The following is a 22514-nucleotide window of genomic DNA, read 5'->3' as shown; positions in this document are numbered from 1 at the left end:
TCTTACACAGTTGTCTTGTTCTCGAAACTAGGTTGATAGTGTCCTTTGTAGAAGGAACGGATTTCAATCCATCGTCCACATAGAAATCCCGATGGATGAAGTCCTTCACATCATTTCCAAATTCGGCTGCGTGATCAGTAGCTGTCTGCTTCAAGCAAAAATTGGAGCAGCCTGGGGAGGAAGATGCGCCAAACAAATGGACAGTCATACGCAGCTCAATGGGTTCTTGAAGAATATCTCCGTCTTTCCACCACAAATATCTCAAGTAGTCACGGTGGCCTTCTCTCACCTTGAATTGGTGAAACATTTCCTTTATGTCGCAACTGAATGCAATCTCGTCTCTCCTGAATCTGCAGAGTACGCCTACGAGAGCATTTGTCAGGTCTGGTCCAGTGAGAAGATAATCGTTAAGGGATTCCCCCTTGTACTGTGCACTGCAGTCGTATACGACCCGAAGTTTGTTGGGATGTATAACACCGTGGTGGGGAATATACCAGACTGGACTATCAGCTGTCTTGATTTCTGGTGCTAACTCTGCGTACCCTTTCTCTAAGAGTGCTTCCATCTTCTCTGTGTATCTACGGTGGTAGTTTGAATCTCTTTCAAACTTTCGTTTGAGATGTTGTAGTCTCTTGTCTGCCATATACCTGTTGTTTGGCAGATCTGGTTCCTTTTCCTTGAAGGGAAGTGGAGTTTCGTAATGTCCATCTTCTGTTAAGCGAACATTATTCTTCATGATGTTCATGAATCTAACATCATTATGTGAGGAAGGTTCGCTGTTGTCTCTTAGGTCCGAGAAGTCTGCTTCCATTATCCTCAGCACCGATGAAGGACTTATCTCTTCCTTGATGGTGACGTTGTGTGAGAACATCACCTTTTCCTTGGTTGCAGTTTTGCTTTCAGTCAGCTCAGGGAGTATCTCACAGGTGATCAATCGATGACTGAACCCTATTCTGTCGTCAGGGCTGACAGCAAACTCCTTCTGACTTGATATACCCACAACACACCAACCTAAATCTGTCTTCATCCCGAAGGGTCCATCATCATCATTAGGAGAAAGAATTATGCTGCGAGGAATTAGAGCATGTGCACAATCATATCCGATCAGCAATCCTACCTCACAGTCTTGTAGTGGTAGCAGTTCCTCTGCAATTTCAGTCAGGTGAGGAAAGGACATAGCCACTTCAGGCACTGGAATATACTCCCTATTTGCGGGCATGATGTCTCGTGTATAGACTGCAGGGAGATCAATCGTCTTCATACTGTTGTGAGCACGAACCGTGAGTCCTTGAATTTTCTCACTAGGGATCCTCTCATCCTTCTTGGACATAGTAGAAAGAAGAAGATTCACCTTTAAACCTTGTAGATTCATGGCTTCCTTGGTAGATTCCAGCAAGAATGTGGTGTCCGACTGAGTATCCAATAATGCATATATCAGCCTTTCATCAAATCTGCCCTTCTGTGATATCCAGACTGGAACAACTGCTGAACACTTTACAGCCTGTTTCTTCAAGGTCATGTGGTTTACTGTTGTGTGAGAACTCGATGACCGGAGTTCTTCTGTTGCGTTAGAACTCTCATGATCAGACCATTGGATCTCCATTCTCACATCATCTCTCTCTTGTACTTGATTACTCCGATTCCAGTCTTCATGAAGAGAAGTGGGATGTCGCCGTTTGCAGACACTGCATGTGTCTCTCCTTCTGCATTCTCTTGATGTGTGTCTTCTTATGAGACAACCATAACACAGTCCATTGTCTCGTACGTAGGTCTTTCGCTCCTTCAAAGTCATTGAAAGGAACCTTTTACAAACTCCTAGTTGGTGGTTTTCCTTACAGAGCACACATACATACTCCTGCTTCTTCCCCTTTCTTGGATGCTGAGGGCGTTGATCTGTCGAGGCATACATGGATGTTGCGCCCGGAATCGTCCGCTGCTTGTCTACCTTCAGCTCCTTTACACTATACAAAGAGGTAATTGGGTCACATGCGATATTGGCCTCCTCCTCAATGAAGTCACTGAACTCATGAAATGATGGGAAATTTCCATGAGTTTTCTTCCAATGAGCAACTTTCCTACCCCAACTCACAATCAGGTGGTCTGGGAGTTTAGCCAAGATCTTCCTATTTTCCCTCTCATCATTCAATTGAGCCAGATTTCCGATGGTTGTCATTGCTGTACAGCACTGTTTCACAAAGTCAGACAGCATTCGAAGACCTTGGCCATCTCTGTTGCTGATTCTGGGCCAAGAGTCCAATTTATCCCTGTAGGCGCTAGATAGGACAAAGGGATCTCCGTACCTCCTTTCTAGGGCCATCTTCGCAGCAGCATAAGAGTTGGTATCACCTAGCAATGCGTATCCTTGTACCAGTTGCAAGGGTTGGCCCTTTATGTACTTCAGAAGATAATAGAACTTATCTGCTGCGTTTATCTCTCTTTTTTCTATTAGGAGGTCGTAGCTTCTTTTCCAAGTTGGATATTGGAGGGGACTTCCATCGAACTGAGTGGGCTCTGGAGGGGGCAGGTGACTTATCCTCATCTGGTCCACTAAACTCGCTGCTAACGAGTTTCCCGTTTCAATGTCCGGAGCTCTTGGGTTAATCTTCTCCATCGTAGGTGGGTCATCTTTTGGTTCGGCGTTGACCCACTCTTCACAATCATTCTGTCGTTTTGGAGAAGGTTTAGAGGAGTGTCTGGATGACGTCGATTGGGTTACAGAGCCTCCTTGTAGAACCTTCACTCTTTCGTGGGTTTGTTTCATCAGCTCTGCATGCTGCTCCTCCACCTCTTCAATCTTGTCGAAGCTGTCATCATGCAATTTTAAGGACACCTTAATCTTGCTGAGAGAATCCTGAACTACCGTTGCCTTGTCCATAGCAGCTTGGACTTCATCTCTCTGTTGCTTGATAACCAATACGAGTTCTTCATCACTTAAAGCAGCTCTCAACTTATTGGCCGCTTGACGCCAACCTCTTAATGAATAACGAAACTCCAGTTCATGTTGGTCGTTTTGGTGCTGGAGTCCAAGTTCGGTTGGCTTCGGGTCGGATCTCGTTCGCTTAGCCTCTTCTTCCTCTGGCATCTTGTCGACAGTGAACAGTAACCAATCTTAGAGCCAGAAGTTTTCACTGTAACTGCAGCCAATCAAATTACGACAAATTAACAAGGTTTTTACGGGAGTGTTTCTTTTATTCTTTGGTATGAGCGAAGCTTCATTTCTTTGACTCCTTTCTTTCAACACCATTCTTTTCACTCCGTGAAAACTGTGAGAAAACAAACAACAAAAAATGGGCATTAATTAAAATGCAATAATAATTACAGGTTTCTTAATACAAATTTGGGCGTGACCCATAGGCATTATACCAAACCTTGCCATTTACTTAACCTTACTATTTCTTTGTGTTTCCTGAATAGTCTTCACACTTCTTTAAATTAATACAACTTAAGTTCTTATACACAGATTCATCAACATAAATTCTTATACATGGGCACCTGCCTCAAAGTTATGGCATAAATATCATAATTATACACATATTTCCCACAACTGAAACACTGCAAGCTTAAGTACTGACCTTCTTGCCTCCTTTTAGTCAATTAACTTGTCTGCAGCTAAGAATATGTTGCAATTAATCATCGATTTCTCATTGTTCTTCATTGATCATTGTTTGACTTTGAAACTCTGTCTATAAAAGTCTGTCGCCGAAGATGGCGCTCTAACCTTTTGGTCGACTAAATCAAATACACTTACAGTGTGAAATATAAATGTATACATTATTATTATTATAATTGTTATTATAAATTTTATTATTATTATTATTATTAATATTTATTGTCGTTGTTGTTGTTGATAATGTTGTTGTTGTCATTATTGTTATTAATATTATCATATTATTATTAGTGTTTGTATTATTAATACTTTTAACATTATTACTATTGTTATTATTATAATCATTATTATTATCATTATCATCACCATTATTAAAATGGAATGTTTTATCCCCTAAATAGTGTGCTGCAGGGACCTACCAGACCGCGTCGACCCAGACGAGTTGTGCTGAGTGCCCAGCTAACTTCCGCTGCTCAAACAATACCCAAGAACCTGTTGCATGCGAGGCTGGCTTTGTAAGCTTACTAATGCTAATACTAACCATACCTGATGCTCATATACCTGTTTGAAGAGATATGATCTGTTTGCAGCCAGAAGGGCGTTAACGCATTTACTATAACACAGAGTTAATGCCCTTGTGGGTCTAAACTGGGGGTGTTTCACAAAGATCGTAAGCCAAACTTAACTCTAAATTGGACTTAAAAGTTATGGAGAGCCATTTGTAGCCTTAAAAAAAAGTATATTCAAAAGAGAAATTTTAAGTATTTTAGACATTTCTTTAATTCCACATCAAGAACATAAAATCTCTTTGATAATGAAAAAATATGAATGATTTGAATCAACATTTCATGCCTTTAAAAATAACTTTTACAAAATATTTTCAAAGATTCTAATGGCTTTCCATTACTGTTAAGTCCAACTTAGAGATAAGTTCAACTTAGCATCTTTGTGAAACAACCCCCCCCCCCGATGATATATATGATAGTGAAACTACGTCCTCCAAAGTACCATTGAAAAGCTTTGTCTTATATTCCTAAAATTGGAATTGAAAAGAGAGAAATAATGAGATTGAAGTTGATAAAATAGATAAATAAATAGGATAAAAAAGATAAATAAATAAAGATCTAAATAAATTAATTACTTTTTGTGCAATTGGGTTTCTAAAGATATGTATCAATCAATTATATATGATTATATACGTCTGGGGATACCCCTAATAAAATAGAAATGAATAAATAAGATAAAATTAAATAAATATATAGATAAATAGATATGTTAATGAATGAATTATTTGTAATTGGGTTTTAAAGGAGATCAATTATATATTTATGTATATATGTACGTCTGGGGACTGACTTTTAATGTCCACATCTGAAACATGTGAGATGAATTTTGTTATTTTGAACCCCGGTCTGTCTGAGCCAGGTGGTAGGAGAAGGCAGTGAGCTGACCAAGTGCCAATGTACCACTAGACATCTCACATCTCACTTTACTGATTAATTGATTAACAAACAAATAAAAATGAAATGTTTTGAGAATTTAAACGTTTAGGGGATTTATTTCACAATTTCACATTAACGCCCACATCAAAAGAAAATATGAGTTAATTATAAGTCTTTTGTGTGTGTCTAATTTGATGCAATTTGAACAAAGTGCGTTTTCTATCGATTTTTAAGTACAGTTTTTGGTTTTGTATTGTGCAATATAGCTTCATATCAGTGCATGTAATAGTAAAGCTAATGTTATGATTTACCACAGGAAACAAGCATGAAAATCAAATATACAGAACAAAATACTCAGCGTATATATTGCAGTGATTGGTTTTCTTGAATTTAATTTTTTTGTTAAGGAGTTGTGTATGTGTATGTAATGATATCAAGTGCCAAAAGGACATTGTTAATTGTTGTTACCAATTTGAATATTTCTCCTCCCTAGTTCTCAACAAGCGGGTCAACCAGCTGTGCGGAATGTCCTGTGGGTCAAGCATGCGGGTCATCAGGTCAAGGGTTATGTCAGGTCAGTCACTGTCAGTCTCTTCTTGCAATCTTCAGTTTCCAGTTTCATGTACAGGTAACTTTGCATAAGTTGTACCTCTTGGAACCACAGAAATATATTTGACTTTAATAGGAGAATTTCGACTTATAAGAGGTAAATTACACATGGTTTGCATTATCTGGTCGAAAAAAATTGCTTTGACTTGGGCGATTATTCGACTTAAGGAAGGTCGACTTATGCAAGGTTAACTGTATTTACCTCTGTACGTGCTGTTGTGCCATGAACACAATATTTGTATCTTATTTTGTAAATGGTAATTAGTTGTATGGATGAAGACCACCTGCCAATAGGCCATTTTCTTGATGTAATAAAATATAATGCACAAAACTGTTACATTCATCTTTAGAAATTATTTCATTCTCCTGTTACAAATAATTGTATTTTGATAGTCAGAATGTGAATTGTAAACATCACTCGTCGATAGGTAGGGCAACCTGTAATGTTTGTACTACCTAGCAATAATCTGTGCATTATATTTTATAACCTTCTAAACTGGTCCATTGTAGTCCTGTACCAGGGTTTGAGAGGAAACTCTTATTCCCGTCCCCCCCCCCCACTCCAGGAACGGAGGGACCGCATGAGTGTTCCCAAAATCTGACTTGAATAAAATTGGGAGTTTGAAAATTTGAGAGGAAAAATTAAGTTAATGGAATTGTTAAAGTGTCTCTGAGACGCTTGACCTAGTGGTAGTAGTCTCTGAGATACATGCATATTATTATGTACCTGATTGAATATCTGAAATGCTGGTGTTGTATAATGCAACTTTTTTGCGACTCCAAGATATTTGGTCAATTGATGTTCCATACATTACAGAATATTGTTGAGTTCTAAATATAAATTGACATCAAATGTGTCTTTTCACTTAATATTTTGTCAGATTCTTTTCTGGTAGGACATAAACTTCATACAATTATCAGATAAACCTACATGTACTTCAGAGGAAGATAACATATGGGACGAAATAGGCTGGGGTCTCATTTTTATCCAACATTCAGACTTGACGCATTTGATTTTGTTTTTTAAAATCATATATCATCGAGTCCAAATTCTTTCAGGTCGGGGAGTACTCCAACAGAACCGACTGTCTGCTCTGCCCCCAGGGTTTCATGTGCCCCTCGCCCCTGGGCAACCCTCAAGCCTGCCCCGGCGGTACTTACCAAGACACCACAGGCAAATCCACCTGTTACCTTTGCCCTGGTGGTTCCTCCTGCCTCTCGGTCAGCGGGTCCCCGACAGCCTGTGATCCCGGCTACTACAGTCTTAGCGGTCAGCAGGTATGTAGCGTATGTCCGGAGGGCCAGTGGAGCGAGGAGGGCGCATCGTCCTGCAGCATTTGTCCGGCCGGTCAAGAGTGCCTGGACGGGTCGGATAGGATACAACCGAGGAACTGCACCGCGGGGACATATGCTGCGCAGGGTGGGGGTATATGTACCCCTTGTCCACTTGGTAAGTCACTTAGTGAAAATGTATGCTGGAGGTTGAGGCCGTCAATTAAGGGTTTGGAATTGTGCCTTAGACGTGTACATATTTCTGCACCTCTTAATAGTACTCTTTGTATATAACTTACACACTTGTGTTAGTTGGAAGATGATGGATATGAGAATTATGCAGCTAAGACATCACTATTTCAGTACCCCATGCCCTCTTGGTACATATAAGTTACTTTTGTGTGCAGGTCGGATGAAAGGTGATGGCTTTTAGAGATTGAATCTATGTGAAGGAAAGTGTGTGTATTTGCATTCCTTTTCCTCTCTGTAAGTCATTTACGATCCATAATGATAAAGATAAGGGGTTAAAAATTACAAGAGATTTCTTTTTCTTTTTATGTAAGATAGTTAGTAGGTGTAGTCCTGATCCTAAGTTGTAATCTGAGTATTACACATTTATCCATATATCCATTCCCTCTCTCTATCTCTCTCTGTAATAATAATAATACATAACATTTATTAGGCGCTTAATACTGATGTTTCTAAGCGCACAGTGTTCTGATTAAGAGAAGACTATAACCCGTAGAATTAAATTAGAAGAAAAAGCAAAAATACAAAAGTAACATAGATAAGGTAAGAAAAACAGTGGCAATCAACTAAATAAAGACAAATATGGTGCGCACCTCCATTGACCGACGCACAACTGCAATTTACAATTTGAAAAGATAGGTTTTCCCACCCTCCCTCTATCACTCCCTCGCTCTCTCTATTCTCTATATTACAGGAATGTACAGCCTGGAGCAGGCTTCGTCATGTACCCCATGCCCAACAGGGTCTCTGTGTCTGGTAGCCAGTGATTTACCAACTACATGCCCCACTGGAACATACAGTGGACTGGGAGAGGTAAGGATATTTTCTTACATTCATTCCTTCCTTGGCTATGACATTAATCTACATCCACTCAACACTCAGGCGCAGTAAATGGGTACCTGGTAGGAATTTGAATGCTCTTAAAGATAAAGTTGAGTTCTGGTCATGCGATTGCATTGTGAAAAAAACGGTGTGGAAATCAGAAAAAGTTGATCATCATGACGAAAACTCGTCGTTTAAAATTAAAACCCCCATTTGACTTTCACTATTCCTGGAGCTAAGCCTAAAGTAAACACTAGCGCTATACAATGTAATCCCCCTGCTGAGACCTTGACTGGGTGATAAAGAGGGATAGAGAGATAATCATGAAAGAGGGAGAGAGGAAGGGAGAAAGAGTGCTAATTTCCACAATTAAAATTGTTGTTATATCACCAATTCTGGGTCATTTTGCTTCGTTTGAACTTTCATTATGGTCTTCATTCAAATTAAAAGTGACTTTTGGACATGAAAATATCTTAAAACAAGTAAAATATATATTTCCTACTTTTCATTTCCTTTCAGGCAGAGCCCCAAGTAAGAGTTTGTTTACACTATTACGTAAGATGATGAAGAGTACAGCTGCCATCTCTCACGCAGAGCTGCAAGGCTCTGTCCAAGTTTTAATGAGAGAAACAAAAGTGGGGTCCTGATACCCCACCTGATTTACATTGGTGCCTATGGTTCACCTCTCCCCAGAACTCGGCCTTTTGTTTAAGCAGCTGAGGGCAGCTGGACCAAAGCCAGGGTAATAGTACAGGCAAACCCACTTTAGCAACCACCTGTTTAGGAAGACCACCTGTCTATAAAGCCTACATTTTCATTTCCCTTGAATATGGTTTCTCATTGAAACCTGTTCTAAAGGAGCCTGTTCATAAGAGCCAACTGCCAATGAAGTTCACTCAAGGGAGATGTCCACAAAAAAAAATATCCGTTCCCTTTAATGGCTGTCTTTATAATTTAAATAAAGCCTCATTATATCTAAATATTGCTATTTGTTCTGTAATTTTTTTTCTTATACATATATTTGATCTAGTGTGATCAATAATAGAGTTATTGTGGTTTATTTCAAGCCCCCCTGTGGCACTAAAGTCCTTTGGCAAGATATTAATGTTCATTTGCTACTCACCACTCGGGTGTACTGTACCCACTACAAAGAAATTTCCTGAATGCTTGAGTACCTCATCGTAACAATTTGACTGCAAAAATTTCTTGAATGATTGATTGGCATGTGCCTCATCGTGGTAGCTCGGCTAACGCCAGGGTAACAATATGATTGTAGTACCCTCAGGAGAACAGTATGGACACTGATGATTCTACCTCGGTTATACAAATCAAGTTATTGATATAATAAAAATCCATTCCTTCATATAACAGGGAACATTGTGCACTGACTGTCCAGCTGGTTTCTACTGCCCTGACCCTGTCAACGTTCCCCAGCCGTGCCCCTACGGGACGTACTCCTCGGCTAGGAACGACTCCTGCACACCATGTCCTGAGGGCATGTCTTGCCTCGACCCTGCAGATGCTCCAGTGGCTTGTGACAGTGAATACTACAGTCCTGAGGTAATTGGATTTATTGATGCCATTTCATAATTTTGAAGCTATATTTGAAGTTCTATTATAGCTTGGGATTGTGGATGTTACAGTCCTTAGATAATGTAGATATTGTTAAGAAATGAAAAGCCTGATTGCAAAACGCAATAAATGTAAAATCCATAAACAAAATGAATCATAAGATCAAAGAAAGATAACTCTCTGGATCTATTATCAATTTTTCACTTTTAATCTTCACATATTTTAGGGCAAAAAGAATGTTTATTTCCCCAAAACGCAATAAACGCCTGGCCCGATTTCAGTGTAAAACGTGTTATAGCCAGTATGCAATCCCGCTTGCCCTTAGCATATGTGGACAAGCCTTTATAATTAGTATTCCCTTTTCCTCTTATTAGATGGTTCCAAGGTGCCTGCTCTATCCAGCCAACTGCCCTCTAGGAACCTACCATAACTCATCAGGTTCTACATCAGCTGATGATTGCATCGCTTGCGACCCCGGGTAAGTCTCAATTCCAATTCTATCTTTAGATTTTGAAAAAAATCTCTGCAACACGATTACATGATATGTTTTGTTGATTATATATATTTTACACGATTCACCTTAATCGTGACTTACACGATTGAAGATTGTCGCTCTGATTCGTGTAATCGTGTAAATAGTTAATTGCGTTGTGATGATTCGACAATTGCAGCTACAACAAATTTAACCGTTTAATTGTGTAGATTTACATGATTGAAGACCTTTTGTTTGCTTATAGTTTCTCTTTGGGGCAGGGGAGTTGAGAACAATGACAAGCTTTTATTAAAGCTTCAATCAAAACATTTAAATACAGACAGGATATGGTTTCTTGTACATTTCATAATGGGCTGTGCCTTTTGAAAACATAACAATACAGTGTCATGTCCGGAACTTCGCGATCAATGCCTCACTTGTTCGCGCATAGTATGATTACACGATTCGTATTTCCATCGACCTGAATTGAGAAATCGTATAATTTGTTCGGAGAGGTGATACCTAATTGTCTCTAACGTTTAAATATGTCTGTGAAGCCTGCAGTGCACCAACTCGCAGCCATGTTTATGATGCCATCAAACTTGCCTATATTTCCAGATACTACTGTGCTGGTGACAACAACCCCGAGCCCACAGGCCCCTGCAACCCCGGGTACTACTGCACCGGTGGCTCCGGTACCAGCATTCAACACGAGGTCCCAGAGGGCCACTACAGCGGCAGTGCTGCGTACAAGGCCGAACCGTGCGAACGCGGCACCTACACGACCGCCACAGCGTCTTCGTCCTGTTTGGACTGCCCTCAGGGGGCGTATTGTAATGAGTCTGGGACTGCAACGCCGCAGCCGTGTCTTAGTGGTCATTACTGTCCTCCACGGACTATTGTACCCATTCCATGTCCAGAGGTGAGTGTGAAACTTAAGTAGAGTATGATTTTTATCTGTATGTCCGTTGATGGATTCCCGCCAAACTTGGGTCATGTATGTACCTTGCAGAGCCAATAAACTGATCAGATTTTGTGGTCACAATGTCAAAGGTCACGTACAGCGCTCATTATGTATGCAAAAATAGCTTGTGATTGCGTTATCTCAAGAACTGATTGATGGATTCCTGCCAAACTTAGGTCATGTATGTATTTTGCAGAGCTAATTAACTGATCAGATTTTGGGGTCACAAGGTCAAAGGTCGCAGCACTCATAATGTCGCAAAAATGGCTCGTGATCACATTATCATTAGAACTGATGGGCAGATTACCATCAAACTCAGGACAATCAATTAGTATTAGAGTCAAGATAAAATAAGAGGAAAAAGAACACTAACAAAATATGGTTAGACTGGACTTACAGTTAAATAATGAAGCTATTATTTTAATGTATGGTATTGGTGGAGAAGCCCTGATGTACTAAGAAAAATTTGTTTATTTCATTGGTCATTTCCATTACCAGGGTACATATCGTGTAGAGGCCAGTGCTCAAGATGTGGGAGACTGCCCTTCATGTCCACCAGGGAAGTATTGTGGTGAGACTGGCCTGTCCACCTGGAGTGGGGACTGTGCTGCTGGACACTTCTGCATAGGAGGAGCCGACACCTCGCATCCATATATAACAGAATGTGTAAGTTGAGCTTGGTCTCGTATCCAGAACTAATGGTTAAGATGATTTCAGCCAAATTGAAGTGCCCAAAAATATAGTGATTACAACTTTGAAAAATTCATGACCTATATTTAGTCAGATTTAATTGAAACTTTTTTTTGTTTGCTTCTCTGATTTTTCTGAATAGTTGTCTGTTTGGGTTGGATTTTCGTTTAAGTGTAAAATGATAAATGATTCTGTAAGGCTTGTGTTGGAACAGAAAAAGCTGTGATACAGAAGATGTGTGGTGTGAAACTGTCTGATAGAAAGAACACAAGGGAGCTCAGGGAAAGATTGGGTCTACAAGAAACTGTGCCGGAGGTGGTAAAGATAAGTGGAATGAATTGGTGGGTCATGTGTTGAGAAGGGAAGACGATTACCGGTAACCTTTGAAAAGAGCATGAGATCTGAAGGGGGATGGCATAAGAGGGAAAGGAAAACCCAATTTTATGGAAAAATATGATGAAGAGTGAAAGTAGTAAGGTTGGTCTCGATGAAGAGGATTCTCCAGACAAGCAGAAGGAGGGAGGGAGGGGGGAGGGAGGGAGGAAATGCTGTTATGGCGGGAAAAGTCAGTAACCCCTTGTAGGAAGAAAAATGCTGACGTAAGAAATGATGATGAAGAAAGCAGGACATACACAAATCTTAAGTACCGGTAGTGTTTTACACCCTTTATTACAGGACAGCCTTAATACAAGACAACCAGGATATAAACTACTCGGATCTCATATCCCAGTAATTCACTTTAATCATTTTTCATGGTTAACAAATTTGTTGTTACCTCTCTTTTCTCCCCCCCCCCCCCCATAAAAAAAAAAAAAAAAAATCCCTTTGGAATCATCATGACCCCCCCCCCCCCCCCCACCCCCTAAGTCAAGCATTTTTAGTTTATCTACTTCTATTAATTAATTCTGAATCTGATTTCTGAATTCTCTTTGAACGCCCAGGCCAATTCCACTATCCTCGGGGGTGGGGAATGCCCGGCCGGATACTACTGCCCTGAGGGGACCGAGACGCCCATCTCCTACCCGTGCGAGATTGGAACCTTCCTGAACGTGACCGGAGGACAGGAGATGGCTGACTGCTTGGACTGCCCAGGAGGCAAGGTCTGCAGAGGATACGCTCTGACCGAACCCAACGAGCTCTGTGCACCAGGTAAGGTTAAAGGTCAAGTGATGAGGTCAAAGGCTAAAGGTCAATGATGCTAATGCAGGCAAAACCTGTCTATGAAGGCCATCCAAGGTAAACGGAACAATCGACCACAGCAGACACATGAAGATGTGCAAGGTAAACATATCTTTGAAATTATTCAACATTGATAGAATTTGGTGATATCATATTTTTATTAGTAATCTAGTGCCTTGATCATGTTTTTATACAATTCATGAATCCATTTTGAGTGTCAAGAATAAAGACTCTCTCTTTTTCAAAAATATAACAGAGGATGACATGAATATCTGTGCCTTTGATATCATCTATAGCACTGAAATGGGTGACAAGATATCATTACATTCTATGTCTCTCGTTTTAAATTGTTATGCCTCCGCTTTGAAGTATCCAGAGGCATAAGGTTTCCAGGCTGTCCCTCCGTTTGTACGTACGTACGTAGTCTCTAGGTCCCGTTCTCGTAATCGCATTATCTCAAGAACGGTGGGTTCCCGCAACACTTGAGTCATGTATGTATCTTGCAGAGCCAATGAACTGATTAGATTTTGGGCTCACTTGGTCAAAGGTCACAAGGCTCATTATGTATGCAAAAATAGCTTGTCATCACTTTGTCTGTAGAACCGATTGATGGATTCCCATCAAACTTAGGTTACAAGTGTATCTTGCAAACCAATAATCTGAGTAGATTTTGGGGTCAAAACCTCCAAGATCAAATTTTACAGGGCTCATTATGTATGCAAAATTAGCTTGTGATCACGTTTTTTCAAGAACCGATCGATGGTTCACGCTAAACTTGGTTCACATATGTATCTTGCAAAGCGAATGAACTGATTAGATTTGGGGGTCAAAGGTCACATGGCTCATTATGTATATATGCAAACTTGGCTTCTGATCGCATTTTCTCAAGAACCAATTGATGATTCTCGCCAAACTTGGGTCAGGTATGTCTTGCAGAGCTTGATGAACTGATTAGATTTTAGGGTCATGAGGTCAAAGATCAAAGGGTCATGTACATGAAAAAATAATATTCTGAGAATCTGTTGATGGATTATAATCAAACTTGAAATTGAACAATTGCTTCTGTTTTGGTTTGGTAATTCACTCTATGGCAAAGGCATCATTTTCAACTGCGTGCAGTCGAAGATCAATCTAGTTTTCAGGGTACTTCTGTATCGGCAAGAATAGCTTTCCTTTGTACAATATAACAGATAAATATCTTTCCCTCTGATATTATCTATAGCCCTGAAATTGTTTACAAAATGTAAATTGCATTACACGTCTCTCATTTTATGTTTTCAGGGTACTACTGTATTGGGAAGGCCAAGACCAAGTACCCAACGGACGGAGATACTGGGAACATCTGCCCCGTTGGTCACTACTGTCCCGAGGGTTCACCTGCGGCCATAAGATGTCCGGACGGGGAGTATAACAATATAACTGGAAAAGCGGAATGCTTCACTCGTCCACAGGGTAGGTCAGCTTGGCTAATAAGGATTTGGGGGGGGGGGGGCACTGAATGCTTTTTAATTAACTTGTGAAATGGTGGCTGACTGAAATACTTCTCAGAGATTAGAGCGTGTGCTTGATCATGTGTGGAATAGCAACAGAATCTAATGACTGGGCTGATATAATAGTGTGAATAATTTATTTGTTAACTGTACAGGTTTTATACATGAAGAATAAAAAGATATTGAGACCCCCCCCCCCCCCCTAATAGGTTTTAGTACTTGTATTAATGAAACATTTCAATTTGTCTATAGGATTCTACTGTGCAGACGGTGAAAACATTTTGGAATGCCCACGAGGTCATTACTGTCCCGAGGGTACCGGTAGCAACGGGTCTATCCCCTGCCCCCGTGGGACCTACAATCCTGACCTTGGACTGGCCTCAGTGGACCAGTGCCAGCCCTGTGCTCCAGGCTACTACTGCACCCAGCTAGGGGCCTACTCATTTGGAATAGCAAACGGGTCGGCAGGGCCTTGTGATCCTGGCTACTATTGCCAATCAGGTACATGTATGTTCTGCCTTAGAGAGAGAGAGAGAGGTTACTACACCCGACATGATTCAGAGTTTAAGGGACTGCATGATGATTTCCTAATGAAAATTTATGTGGGTATAGGATGTGTCTAGGGTGGGAATTGATAATCTAATCCCGAATTACTAACATTTATCTTTGTATTAAAAATTTACAGCTAGAGCTTTTCTCTCTATTCAAGTGCGGATATCAAACAAATTGGCAACCCTCTTCTTTCTATTAAAGGTGTGAACATCATCAAACCAGACGGTGAGACCAACAGCGGTATCGGTGGACCGTGCCCTCAAGGTTTCTTCTGTCCGCAGCAGACCTCCGTTCCTCAGCCGTGCCCCAACGGGACTTACTCCGACGCCCTCTATCTGTCGGAGGAGTCACAGTGCGAGGCATGTGATCCAGGGTTCTACTGCGGTACTTATAACCTGACTGGACCGCAGGCTCCCTGTGACCCTGGGTTCTACTGTCACTACGGCTCCTCCTATCCAAACCCCATCGGTAAGTCACAACTGTCCACTTAGTTTAAAAGACGCAGAAAGCAGGGGATGGGGCCACATAATCTACTTTGGTCAATGTACTGATGAAACGTGTAATTGACTGCCACAGTCCATTTCTGTCACATGTTTGATGATTGTTTGTGTGTCCGGACACTTAACAAATACAAAAAGCACCATCATGAATATTAGTCCTTTATGATATTGCTAAACATGAGAAGAATTATGAAATATCGCTTGTGAACTTCTTTAGATTGCTGTTTTAAATCATCTGTCCAGACACACAGCCTGTATAGACGCACAGTGTCTTGGTATACAATGTGTATGTACAAGATATATAAAAAAATATCCTGGCAGTTGGCAGTCAAGGATATCATTTCATAGCTGATAAAGAGTTAACATTCAGTTTTAGAAATGAAAGTCTCTTGAATATTCAAATTTATTCATACATTAATATTTGATTTGCGATATAAAATGATCTTGTAAGTTTGGTACTGTGTTATTCAAATTAATCATTTTTGGACCTGTATGACGGTCATTTCCACATTGAAATGGCCAGTCAAATGTGCTTTAGTGATCACCTGTATAGAAAGAACACCTATATATCTATCTATATAGACCACAATTTCCCTTGAATATTGTTTCTCATGGAAACCTGTACTAAAGGAACCTGTACATAAAGACCACTGCCCTTGAGCGGTCTTCATATACCCGTTTCATTGTAGTCAGAATTGTTGTGTTAAATTCTTTCAACTTTAACCCCTGTACCTTCCGCCACAGGAGATGACATCACTGGCGCTCCTTGTCCCGTGGGTACCTACTGCGAGGCAGGGTCCAGCGAGCCCATCGGCTGCCCGCCAGGAACATACAACGAGAACACCCAACAGTCGGAATGCCAGACCTGCCAGGGTGGGTGGTATTGTCCTGGAAATGTGTCCAACTTCAGGCCATTCGACTGCCCAGCCGGTTACTACTGCCCTGACGGTAAGCCAGTCTCTCTGATAGGATGTAAGTCAAAGGTCCCAAAGACAGTATGAAGAACTATGGGTATTCTTGAAAGCATTGTGAAAGATCCTTTGCTTTTAGAGAACTTGGTCGGTGGAATATGTTGAGTAAAGTTTTGATGGATTATTAGTACTGCCCTGATAAATTGGAAATTAAACTATAGGCTGTTTGACTGCCCAGCTGCTTACTACATTTCAAATGGCAAGCTGGATCTGATAGGGGTGACAACTTAGTACTACCATCAGGTATATCTAAATCTTTTATGGAAAAGGTGATGTATTCACAGTTTCTTTGATTTCTCATGTATTACTTCAATAAAGCTGAATACTCTTTCCATACCTTATGGGTACATCACATCATCATAATTTGAAATTACCAATCCACTTTCATCATTTGTTGTAAATGGTGATGTATGCATGGAGCAATTCCTCTGACTTTCTTGTGTATTCAGTGAAGCCAAATACTTTCCCTTTCCTTTTCAATACATCATAATAATTTGAAATGACTAATCCACTTTCATTACATGCTATCAGGTACCGAGCATGCTTATCAATATCCATGTCCAAAGGGAACCTACCGACCCAACGAGAATGGCCAGGCCCTTTTGGACTGTACTATTTGTGACCCAGGGAAGTACTGTGCTTATGAGGGAGACACCACTGTCACTGGAGACTGCGATGAAGGTGAGATCCTTAAAAAGCAGTAAAATGGCAACATGTGTACATGTTAGCAATATTTGCTACTCATGTAGATTTAAATTTTACTCCTTTTTTAGTGCCGAACTAGGAAACGGGAGCGAAAAATAATCGGTATTAGAGGCATAATTAGTTGAAATCACATTTACTTTAAAATTACTTCATAGCATTAATGTTTTATTTTTGTATTTCATTGCTTTTACTTTCTCTGAACTGATATTTATATTGTACATTAATTGAAACAAAAACCACAATGACTATTTAATTTTCTATATTTCATGAAGCAAATCATTGAATTCTGTGATGGCAAATTATTAAATGCTATTGTTAAAGTGGCTGCTATTAGCAGTTATAAAAAGGTTTTATTTGATCAATATCGGTGACGGAGACCAATACATAAAAATATTGTTCGAAATGAAAATGACTGCACGATGGCTACAAAACTTAAAAATCTTGTTTATTGAAAATGGCTTCACCATTTGCATCTACATTACATATTACTATTTTTAGGCAAGAGGCTTGGACTGCCCAACCAACAGACTTTGACAACTACACAGAGAAAAGTTTTGTGTCTCAAAAATTTCTTGTTTTACAGTATTCTATTAAAGTAAGAGACACCATGACTACACATTCATTACATGAAAATCATTAAAATTGAAAATTACTCCACTATTAACCTGTATTTTTTCTATTTCTAGGTTTCTTCTGTATCCAAGGTGCTTGGACTGCCCAACCCATGGACTTTGACAACTACACCGATGGGGATTGCCTCTGTCCTAGCTTGAGCACTGGAGGGCGCTGTCAGCCTGGTTACTACTGTCCGCGAGGATCGATTGAACCCGAGAAATGCACAGAAGGAAACTACTGCGACGTTGAAGGTAATTACACCTAACAGTTAGATTCATAGAAAAGATTTTTGATGTTGTAATAATAATAACAAATAATATGTCTTGTTTACCTAGGGTATAGCCTCATCAGTATTCATACTGTTCTCCCTGAGGGCCCTGCAATCATATTATTACTCCAGCTTTAGCCGAGCTACTATGAAAAGGCGCTCAAGCATTCAAGGAATTTCTTCCTATGGCATACCCATTTACCTCACCTGTGGAGTGTGGCAAATTTAAATTAAAATCTTGCCAAAAGACACTATTTCTAAATGCTCCATTTGTTTGTTCTTGTGTGGTTCATGTGTATCTGTAAATTTAGCCTTGTTTTTATGAGGTTGCATTTAATAAATATGTCAGCTTGTAACTTCTATGAAGAAAAATTGCAACTTTAAAACTGAAATCCCACTCTAATAAAGGTTAACAAATAACTCAAGAGTAGTCTCTGCCTTCTCCCACTATTGAAGGTAAATAATGAGTTAGATATCGTGTGGGATCTCATAGAAAATCAGTACATATATTTCTCCTTGTTATGCTTTTTAAACCTTGTAACCATTTCATTTTGTCATTTTATGAAGAGGGGAGGTATATGTCTTGTGATGGTTTTTATTACAATTGTACTGGCTATGTGTTCTTTATTCCATGTTTTACTGATTAGTCCCCATTAGGTACTCAATATTTCTGTTCTTGTCTTTGCTCATGTAGGTCTAGCCGATGTAGCCGGGAAGTGTATGGAAGGCTTCTATTGCATCAGCACAGCAGTGAGACCTGATCCTACGGACGGTATCACAGGTGATATATGCCCTCGAGGAAGATACTGCGGTAAGTTTAACACAATGAATACTGAGCCCAAGATAACTTTGGACCAACAGTTGAATCTGTATTGTCCCCTGTGTGCTTATTTTCATATATGTTCTGCTCCGGGAATACAAATGTGCTCTGCTTGTTTTTTACACAGTTTTTTCTTACTTAGTTCTTTATTTTGTTTACTCTCATAAATCTTTCTAGGAAATGGAACTGGAGCCAATCCTCCCATGTGCCCATCTGGGACCTATTCGAACAGCACTGGTCTAATGATAGAGGACCAATGCACAGACTGTACAGCAGGGTCCTACTGTGAAGATCCTGGACTAACACAGCTAACTGGACTGTGTGATTCAGGTAGGGCTTGGTCTAGCGATTGTACATTGTTATGAAATTAGCAACTGAAAAAATTACAAATAGTGATAGTGATGGTGGTGATGACAGTGATGATACCAATAATGATGATGACAATGGTGATGATGAAGATATTGATGATGATGACAATGCTTATTGTGGTGGTGGTGATGACATATTCTATATCTTTGTAGGAGAAAACACAAATGACTAATTAAAGCATTCAAAGATAAGTGACCATAAGGACAGGTTTGACTTCATAATTGTTTTTTTCTTTCTACAGGTTATTACTGCCCAACCGGTCAGTCCTCTAGCAGCCCGTTCCCCTGCGGTCAAGGGTACTACTGCGAGGAAGGCAGTGCCTCTGAGACGGCCTGCGTATCAGGGACCTACCAGGACGATATCGGACAGTCTTCATGCAAACGCTGCAACAGAGGTACAAAAATGACATTGTCTAGATGTTATGGTGCTGTCATGCTACTACCGTAGGAGAAGTGATTCATATTTTTTGCCCTCAAAGTAGTTTTATGAGCCCTATGTAATATTTTCCTCTCTTTGTCAGAAGGCATCTGTATAAAAATGTGTAAAATACACTGTATTCCTAATTAAGACAGCTACAGTATGCACTGCTGCTTGTGGTCCAAGATTTTCCCTGGTGATATTTGCTCCATTTGCTGTATTTTCAGAGATATCTGGTTATGATTGCGAGTGGTTTTAAGTATGATTTTATACCTTTGGTTAGTTATAGGATGGGGTCTGAGGTTTACCGTAAGTTGGAATATATGGGGCTGAGGTATTTAAATGAACCACTTACGCTATGTTGTGTAGTTTTTAATCCAAGAATAGTTTTAATTCATGTGAATGTCATTAAGCCATATCTGGGTGGTTTGTGAAACTCTAGTACTGAAAGCATTACAAAAATATGGTATATTTTATTGTTATGACTATTGTTGAGACACATCATAAAGTTGTGCGGTGTTGAGAAAATAAAAAATGTACACAAATGGAGAAGCGTACATAAACGCAACACCAAATTGTTATGAGCTATTTGGTAATATCTGCATTTTAACAACAATTGTGATAGAACATCAAAAAGGTTATTGAGATGAAGATTGTTTCTGAACACCAGGGAATACCAAAATCTCATGAAGCATAATGATGAATGAAGATCGACAAAGCTGGATCTTCTTCATTTGTACGGAAGAAAAATGTACAACTGAAAAAATTGTTTTGAACCATGCATGCAGTACCCAAGAAACGTATCTTTAACAAAAGTTTTACCTTTATACGCATTATCATCATCATCGTCATCATTCATCATTATTTTTCTTCATTTCCAAAGGATACTACTGTGACGTCGCCGATGCCCCCATCTCGGACTACACCATCTACCCTTGTCCCGTGGGGCACTTCTGCCCAAACCGAACCGAGTTTGACACCCAATTCCCCTGCCCAGCCGGAACGTACAACCCTTCGGAAAGACTGGTGAGGGAGGATCAGTGCTTAGACTGTCCTCCTGGAAAGTTCTGCGACACACCAGGCGAGGATAATTGGATGGGTGATTGTGCCGCAGGCTACTGGTGCATCGGGGCGTCGTTGAGTGCCACGCCCGACGACGATGTGACTGGGGTAGAGTGTCCTGCAGGGAAATACTGCATAGAAGGTGAGTGATTTCATTACAGAGACTTGCAGCATGGGCCTGTGTAACTTTTCCTGCTTTAAATACAGGCATGAACAAAGTTTCTAGAGTCAGGACTCAGGAGAAATCAGGAGATCTCATTTCTTTATGTAAGTGAACAAAAAAAGTATCTTGGTCTCAATTTTATGTTTCAGGGAAAAACATTGTACACTTTACAGTATTTTAAGTGAGAGGCTAGTGTCGTTCAGGGAGTAGCATTCTACTTCTTTCTGATTTGAATGTTGTACTTTGACTTTTGCCACCATTTGCCCCTCCTTCATTGAACAGATTTGTAATATTGTACATATTTTCATTCAGCTTTCAATGTATTCTGTCATAAGTAAAAGTGTATACAGAAAGGTACAGGAGTGTTTCAGTACAAAATGTTGCTATCATGCACAATTTATATGCACAGCAGGATTTATAGTCTATTAATGATAATAAATTTGATATCTTTGTATCGCACGTATCCACTTCGCAAGGTGCTCAAGACACTCCAATATTACCCCAGGTCTGCTCGGCTACCGATGTCGGTGCTCACAGCATTCAAGGAATTAATTCCTACCGGTTCTTAATTTAACACATGGGTGGAGAGCAGCAAATGTAGATTAATGTCTACTCCAATTCTATTCTGTGACTGAGAATAATGATGTAACCCTTTCCCACCAGGCACTCCTGCCCCAGAGAACTGTCCTGTTGGGACCTGGTCTGATAGCGTTGGCTTAGAGAAGGCTAGCGACTGCTACCCATGTTCAGGCGGTTTCTACTGCAACGGCACCGGACTGACCGTTCCGTCAGGACCATGTGATCCAGGGTAAGACCTTTGACCTATGACATTTAACCTTTGAATGGCAGTATGAAGTTTATATATTTTTTTTCTTCAAATTATGGTACGTTACTAACTTATCAATGTTTTCATCAGTTTGCTCTATCATAATTCATTGGATTATTAATACAGTATAAACCAAAAAGAATGGTGCCTTTTAGTAAAAAGTTTCTATTTTAAGTCCCACAAACTATGAACAAATCTTACGGGAAAGGTTATTATCATATATAGCCACTGTAAAAATGAAATAAATTGCTGGAATATCTTAGAAATAAATAGACATACAAAAAAGTTCGGTATTTGTTTATAACATACTTATTTAGCAATTTGTTAATCCCACAGTTATGAACCTAGTGTACAATTTCCGCTTCTGTATTCTGTTCCGTAAAGCATATAGAGACATGCAATTATGCCTATGTGTTATGCGCTAAACAAAAACGTCTGATTAGAAGTAGTAGTAGTGTTCACTAGATTGAATTACTAACTGAAACTGGTTACATGTACATCATGTGGAATCAAAATCATCTTTAATACAGCTATTACTGCTCCACCAACGCATCCATGGCCACACCCGAGGATGGCGGCATCACCGGTGACCCTTGCACCACCGGGCACTACTGCCCCGGTCAAACAACCTCACCGTTGCCATGTGAGGCAGGGACCTACACGACTACCACGCATCGTAGCGAGTGCGATACCTGTCCGGCCGGATTCTTCTGCACAACAGGATACGAACCGAAGGAATGTCCACATTGTGAGTTTTTTTACATTTAAACAAAAATTCTAAAACCCTGCTTGCTTTTTTAAAGGTACTGTAACTGTACCCATTATTTGTTACAGTGCAGTAGGTTGCTTAAACCATATAAAATAGTATATCTGTAAAG

The 22514-nt window shown here is 40.0% G+C and overlaps 1 protein-coding gene across 1 annotated transcript in view; it reads left to right on the top strand.

Moving 5' to 3' along the window:
• LOC589029 (neurogenic locus notch homolog protein 3-like) overlaps positions 1–22514 on the top strand; it is a 47019-nt gene that overhangs the window by 6855 nt on the left and 17650 nt on the right. The window contains exons 5-25 of the mRNA XM_030977553.1: positions 4009–4122; positions 5543–5623; positions 6718–7108; positions 7874–7992; positions 9373–9561; positions 9948–10051; positions 10664–10967; positions 11508–11675; positions 12641–12848; positions 14160–14330; positions 14621–14869; positions 15122–15388; positions 16165–16368; positions 16923–17072; positions 17783–17962; positions 18674–18790; positions 18977–19129; positions 19410–19562; positions 20469–20789; positions 21474–21618; positions 22167–22384. Coding sequence (XP_030833413.1) covers positions 4009–4122; positions 5543–5623; positions 6718–7108; positions 7874–7992; positions 9373–9561; positions 9948–10051; positions 10664–10967; positions 11508–11675; positions 12641–12848; positions 14160–14330; positions 14621–14869; positions 15122–15388; positions 16165–16368; positions 16923–17072; positions 17783–17962; positions 18674–18790; positions 18977–19129; positions 19410–19562; positions 20469–20789; positions 21474–21618; positions 22167–22384 — 4006 coding nt within the window. The remainder of the gene's footprint in view (positions 1–4008; positions 4123–5542; positions 5624–6717; positions 7109–7873; positions 7993–9372; positions 9562–9947; positions 10052–10663; positions 10968–11507; positions 11676–12640; positions 12849–14159; positions 14331–14620; positions 14870–15121; positions 15389–16164; positions 16369–16922; positions 17073–17782; positions 17963–18673; positions 18791–18976; positions 19130–19409; positions 19563–20468; positions 20790–21473; positions 21619–22166; positions 22385–22514) is intronic.

The sequence above is a fragment of the Strongylocentrotus purpuratus genome, unplaced genomic scaffold (assembly GCF_000002235.5).
Source record: "Strongylocentrotus purpuratus isolate Spur 01 unplaced genomic scaffold, Spur_5.0 spur5_scaffold_1, whole genome shotgun sequence".
In the NCBI taxonomy this organism is placed as follows: domain Eukaryota; kingdom Metazoa; phylum Echinodermata; class Echinoidea; order Camarodonta; family Strongylocentrotidae; genus Strongylocentrotus; species Strongylocentrotus purpuratus.
The sequence above is the reverse complement of the archived record's forward strand: the minus strand, read 5'-3'. Positions and strand labels throughout refer to the sequence as shown.